The sequence below is a fragment of the Condylostylus longicornis genome, unplaced genomic scaffold (assembly GCF_029603195.1).
Source record: "Condylostylus longicornis isolate FDR11 unplaced genomic scaffold, ASM2960319v2 ptg000004l, whole genome shotgun sequence".
Classification (NCBI taxonomy): domain Eukaryota; kingdom Metazoa; phylum Arthropoda; class Insecta; order Diptera; family Dolichopodidae; genus Condylostylus; species Condylostylus longicornis.
Window position 1 is genome coordinate 24714445 of NW_026577973.1, and position 6895 is coordinate 24721339.

General features: G+C 30.0%; 1 protein-coding gene across 1 annotated transcript; it reads right to left on the reverse strand.

Annotated features, from left to right (window-relative positions):
* Window positions 1-3621: 3621 nt before the first annotated feature.
* On the reverse strand, window positions 3622-4426 carry LOC129607689 (craniofacial development protein 2-like). The gene is made up of 2 exons (XM_055518850.1): window positions 3729-4426; window positions 3622-3646 (listed from the first exon to the last, which is right to left on the reverse strand). The coding sequence occupies exons 1-2, from the start codon at window positions 4424-4426 to the stop codon at window positions 3622-3624; spliced, it is 723 nt and encodes a 240-aa protein (XP_055374825.1).
* Window positions 4427-6895: the final 2469 nt, after the last annotated feature.

Consider the following 6895-nt stretch of genomic DNA (forward strand, 5'->3'; position numbering starts at 1 on the left):
TCGAAAATGCAGGCATTTCAACTTTAAAGAAATTTCAACATTTTGTTTTTTTTTTTTTAAATTTTGTTTCGGCAATTTCTTAAGAATTTTTGTCTTGGGCAATATTTATTGCTTGAATATCATATACTAAGTATACATATGTATCCTTATTTATTTTTAATTTTAGGATCCGCTAAAGTTTAAGTTTAACATAAATGTTAAGTAAAATTATGTTTTAAATTTTACTTAGATCTTATTTTTTCCTTTGTGCATTGTAACTGAATAAACAAGATTTCGTAGTTTTATTTATATTATTTCAATTTATAGAGTATATTATTATACATATTTTGAAGCGTAAACAATTAAAATTCAAAGAAAATAATATTCTTTGCTTGTAAGAATAAAAGTAGTAAGATATTCCTTTTATAATTAACAAAACTACATTTATAAAATAAGGAATTTATCAATTATTTAAAAAAGCAATCTGAATTAAGATGATTTTTAGTTAGAAAATGAAAATTTATGTGTATCTTGAAATTGTAGTTACTTTTATATATTTTATTGGTGCTTTTATAACTCAATAGATTTTTTATCATTCCATAAGTCCATCGCTTAAGTATATTTATTATTATTTGTATCTACTTATATTACTTAATTTTGTTTATTAAAATTAAAAATTTAATAAGTTAAATTCTGTAACTTTACGAAAATTTTTAGTGAATATTAAACTGAATTGATACACCATAAAATGTGATGATAATATTAGTAATTATTTTTAATAAATATTTAACCTTTTAAGTAGTACCAATTTAAATGAAATTCGATACTTATATATCACAAGGTTTCATATTAAATCTTTAATTAATAGCTGCAAACAGGAATTAAAGTAGGTAGGCATAGCTACTTACATACTTCAAAATAATTTTGCGGTTTCTAAGCATTAACTTATTTTATTAACCAAGTAAGTGTTAAATAACATTATTTAATGTAGGTATACTTGCAATTTTTTTCATTAATTAATTTAAAAGTAAGTAACAATAAAATAATAAGTACAAAAACGTAAATATACTTACTTTTTTTTTTTTTATTAACTTTATTAGTATGAATACTATATTTAAATCTAGGTACAAAATTCATATACTTAATTCATTTTTGATTCATTATTATAACAAATTTAAAAAGTTCATTCTTAGTTAATTAAATACCAATAGCTTTGGAATATTAAAGATAAAATGGAAAATTCAAAATAAATTCAATAATAAATTCAAAAAAATTCAATACAAAATTAAAAATTAGATTTCGTTAAGTGCTAAAAATTTTACAAGGCAGCTTTTAAAATTATTCAGGCTTGTTTTGTTCCTAATTTCTAATGGTAGATTATTAAATAGCTGAACACCCTTGCAAAACAGATTATTTTGAGTGTTATTTCTTCTAAATAAAGGCAATCGAAACATACTGCATGAACTTAAATTATAGGCCGTTGCTTCCCCAACATAACTCAGACATCTCTTCAGATACTGTGGCAATAAGTAAATCGTTTTTTATTTTGAAGACAAACATAATAACATTAAAATTCAACCTTTGACGAACTGACATCCATTTTAATTCACCTAACATATACTGAATATTCGTTATTCTGTTGCATTTAAGAATTACGTGCATTGCTTTATTCTGAAGAACTTGCATCTTATCTTTTTTTCCTTCGTTGCTTAAAAATAAAATAGATGCACAAAAATACAAATAAGGCAAAATTGTTGTATTATAAATTGTTACAGCACACTTTAGAGTTAGTTGACTCCTTATTCTAGGTAAGTATCCGATTTTTTGGGCTATTTTGTTGGTAATGTAATCTGCATGCTTGTCAAATGCGAGTTTATCATCTATTATAACACCTAAGTATTTGATTGAACTGACTCTTTCAACAGATGTATTACCAATCTTAACGTTAAATAAAGTTTGTGTTCTATCATTCATTACTATCATCATCATCTTGTGGCACTACAGCTCAGGGTGAGCCTTGGCCTTCTTCACTATATTCTTCCACATTTCTCTATCCTGGGCAGTCGATTTCCAGCTCATAATATTAAGTTTTCTACAATCACTTTCGATGTTGTCGGCCCACCTAGTTCTAGGTCTACCTCGTGCTCTGCTGATATAGGGCACAGTGTTGAAGATTTTATATTGTGCCCTGTTTTCACTCATCCTTACCACGTGGCCAGCCCATCGAAGCCTCTGAGCCTTTGAAAAACGTACAATATCCTCCCCTCTTAAATAATCGTTTATCTCAGCATTAGATCTAATAGCATATTCACCATTTTCAAGCCTTTTAGCACCAAGAATTTTGCGCATAACTTTTCTTTCAAAGACTCTTAAAGAATTTTCTTCCGCTGCCGTTAAGGTCCAAGCTTCACAACCATATGTAACTACTGGTCTCACAATTGTTTTGTATATAACTAGTTTCGTTTGTCTTGAAAGTAGTCTGGACTGAAATAGTTTATTGTTTGCGAAAAGGCAACGGTTACCAGCTTGAATTCGCTCTTGAATGCAGTGTTGCATGCTGTTATCATTTTTAATTATTGCACCGAGGTAAGAAAAACTGTCGACACCTTCAAAATTATAATTTCCTATAGTGATGTTCTGCGGGGCTCTCCTTCCTTCATCTCGAGATAGTTTCAGATATTTCGTTTTTTGCTCGTTTACACATAGGCTTACTTTCTTTGCTTCCTTTTCTAAATGAACGAAAGCTTGCACCAACTCTCCAAAATTCCTTGCAACTATTGCGATATCGTCTGCATACGCAATTATTTGATATCTTTTGGTGAAAATATTTCCTCCTAGGTCTAGGTTTCCAATCGCTTTTTCCAAAAACAAATTAAATAACAGCGATGATAGAGCGTCACCTTGCCTAACACCTGTTTTGATATCGAATATTTTTGAAGTTTGATTTTGAATTTGCACTTTTGCTTTTGCATTGTTCAACGTCATCATAGCTAAACGAGCCAATTTAGTTGGTATTCCTAGTTGTATCAATGAATAATGCAGTTGTTTCCTATCGACACTGTCAAATGCTTGTTTGAAGTCTATGAATAGTATGTGCAAGTCTGTGTTATATTCATACGATTTTTCCATACATTGTTTTACTAAGAACACTTGATCTGTTGTTGACCTCTGTCTCCTAAAGCCGCACTGATATTCACCTACTATCTCTTCAGCTAATGGTTTAAGCCTCTCATATAAAATATTGGCTAAAATCTTATAGGCACAATTTAGGAGCATGATTCCTCTGTAGTTGTTACATATCATCTTGTCTCCTTTTTTATGTATGGGACATATTATTCCGAGGTTCCACTTGTCAGGCATTTCTTCTTGCTCCCAGATTCTACATATTAGCTTATGTATTGTTTGGTGCAAATATTCTCCTCCTGCTTTAAACAGCTCAGCTGTTAATTTGTCATCTCCAGGGGCTTTTGAGTTCTTCATTTTATTAATAGCTTCTGTAACTTCTTCATTTTTGAAAGCCAGTGTTCAAAATAGGCTGCTCAAAGGTTTGTTTATTTAGCAGCTCATTGAAGTATTCTCTCCATCTTTCGATAACATCTGCGTCGTTATCTAAAATCTCTCCAGTTTTGCTTTTACAAATGTTCAATCTTGGTTGGAAAGCACTATTCTGAAATTTTATATTTTTGTAAAACTTTCTTATTTCATTTTGGTTATGTTGTTGTTGTATTTGCCTTATTTTATTTTCTAACATTTTCTTCTTCTTCTTTCGACAAAGTTTCGTGGCAGCTATTCTTTTAGATTTGTATGATTCCTGACTTGATCTCGTATTTCTTTGTATCATTTTCATTCTTTCACCTCTGCAACTTCGTACACTCATTACCGAAGAGGCCCATCTAGCCGAAATGAGTACATGATCGATTTGGTTAGAGACACTGCTTCCCGGGATTTTCCATGTCCCCTTGTGTATGTTTTTCCGCTCAAAAGAGGTGCTTTTTATCTTGAGACATGTTTCCTCAGCAAACTGGCACAATCTGTGTCCGTTGGGGCTTGTTGTTTCATGTAATGAAAATTTACCAGCAATATTCCGTACATATTCTTCTTTACCGATCTTTGCGTTAAAATCACCTAGTACTATTACAGAATCATGGCTAGAAACTTCGTTAAGTGTTTTACCGAGAGAGTCATAGAAATCATCTTTCACATCATCATCCGCATCTTCAGTTGGGGCATACGCCGATATAAAGGTCAAATTATTAAATAAACAGAATTTACCCCTCAATCTTATACAACAAATTCTATCACTTACAGGCTTAAAACCAATTACGAAATTTTTCAGGTTCTTGGAGATAATGAACCCAGTACCATATAAGCCAGACCTATTGCTGCTACCACTGTAGTACATTGAAAATTTTGTTTTATTAATTATTCCTTTGTCTTTCCATCTCATTTCTTATAGGGCTATCATATCAAGTTTATATTTAAACATTTCATTAGCAATTTCTTGCATTTTACCCGCATTCATCATAGTTCTTACATTCCATGTTGCAAATTTCAAATCATTGTCCTTTAAACGTTTCCTTGGTCGATTCCAGTTTAGATCAGTTTGTATCCGAGGCATAGTTGAAGATTGCATAACATTAAAGTTTTCCGATGTGTGGTTGTTAGCCATACGATCAACCCCCCACCAGGAGGACCAGCTCTCACTATTATAACCTCTGAGAGAGAAGGCGAAGGGATTTACTGTAGATATGCATTTGCCGTTACTACATACCGTTTGTTGCACTCATTATTTAGCCAGAGCAAACTCCGTTGCCCAGTGGTCACCGCGAGGAAGTATAATGAGCACTTGATAGAAGCCGCACAGTTACAACGCTGGAATGTCCCGAAAGGGGCAAACGATCAGCGTCTACCCTGTCGCTTGCCATCCGACCACCATTCATTCATTACTATACATTTCGTTTTATCAAAATTTAAATACAATTTGTTCATACATAGCCAGGCAAATAAGTAATCTAAATCAACATTCATTTTACTACAACATTCTTCAACATTACGTTCAACAATATAAATAAGGGCATCATCGACAAACAGGACTGTTTTACAAGACTGGACATTCCATTTAATATCATTTATATACAACAAAAAACTTAATACACCTAATATTGCACCTTTTGGGACTCCATCATTGATAAAAATACTATCTGAATAGTTATAGTTAATTGAAGTTTTTTGCTTTCTGTTTTCGAGAAAACTTTTCCAATTTTTTAACTAATCTTAAAATCTAAAAAAACAGCTAAAATGACTAGATTATTTTCTTTGGCTCTTTTCCAATCGTATACCACCATGTTTAATGCCGATTCGCATGAATGTAGAACGAAAACCATTTTGCTCATCATCATTCCTTGTAACTATATTTAACTTATTTAACAAATTAAACTTGAAAATCTTAAAATAAAAACAACTAATGTTTATTTCGAGGCATAATTTTTTTCTTACTTATAATATCGTTTCGGTCAGTGACATCTAATTCTGACATGACCAAATTATCTTAGCTCTATCTTAGTAGGTACCTATATAATCTTAGCATAGGTGGATAGATCTACCTACGTAATATAAAACAATAAAAAAGTAAATGTTTGTTTATTTGCCTATTATATTACTAACGTACCGCGTTTACCACTTTAAAATAATAAATATTTTATTATTATTTTGGTTTTCGTACATTGGGCGTCTTTCGGAACAATCACTGAAAAATGCTCTTCTTGAATAAAAAAATAAAACAAAAAGTACTCAATGATTTGAGTTCTCAAAGTTCGAAACTTATGTTTTAAATAAGATAATGTAAGAGTCAATTATGAATTTATATTTGTACTAAACCGAAATATGTATTTCATTTGTAAAGTATGAACAAGATATTATAGTGAGCACTGACTGAATTTTTTATTAGAAATATAAAATTTCGGAATGTATAATCTTCTACATACGCACATACTTCAAATTTTGTTTTGAAGTTTGTACCCTTTGGTCGGTCGTAATCTGCGATTGAAATACGTATTTTGATTTAAGTAGAACAAACAGAAAATTTGTTTCAATTTTTTTTTCAAAATAATATATGCATATTTTTACACAAATTAAGCTAAACTATTTTTTTTAAGATTTTAAATAAATTGCGAACTCATACATAAAATTTAGTTTTTTATTTCTTCCTAAATGTAAGCTGCTAGGAATTTATTAAAAATAATATACAATGCATAGTTAGTATGTTCTAGAAATTTTAAAATAATTAAGCACTATTTTTAACTTTTTTACTTACATAAATTAAAAAGAAAAACCATTATAAAGTTAAATTAAATCTGGTAGATTTTTACGCATGCGCACAATATTTCTTTCAAACCTATTGTTCTATACTAAAATAAAGAATTTCGCAATCATTACGATCTTGTAAAACGAATCTAATATCTTAAAAATACCTATAATACATAAAATTTTATATGTAGAACACATGAAATAAAAAAGTAAACATATATTTTTTATAAGTAAAAGGGAAATAAAAAAATATCAGAGCTAAATGAACGTGTATTTTTCACAAAGAAAACGCAAAATATGAAAACTTATGGAATTTTGATTTCAATTTATTAGTTTTTACTTTATTCTATTTTTATTTATCATAATTCACTTCACCCGACAACCTCATTGCTAGTGTATTCAAATAGAGTAATCTCTCGTGTAATGGGTTTTCGGAATCGAATATTTTCTATTTAAATGAAATTACTCTATGAGAGATTGAAAAGAAAAAACAAAAAAAAAATGCGTTAAAGAAGGAAAAAATGCATTAAGTAAGGGAGTGGTATGGAAAAACAAGGAAATTGCATGAAGTGTAACATTATATTAAGAGGAAATGCTAGAGGAGAAACTA

Excerpts from the sequence above, each read along its gene's own strand:
- LOC129607689 (XM_055518850.1), bottom strand. The coding sequence starts at position 4,426 with ATGAGATGGAAAGACAAAGGAATAATTAATAAAACAAAATTTTCAATG. Across the intron at positions 3,647-3,728 it reads CGAAAGAAGAAGAAGAAAAT|AATAGTGCTTTCCAACCAAG; the intron begins GTTAGAAAATAA and ends ATAAAATTTCAG.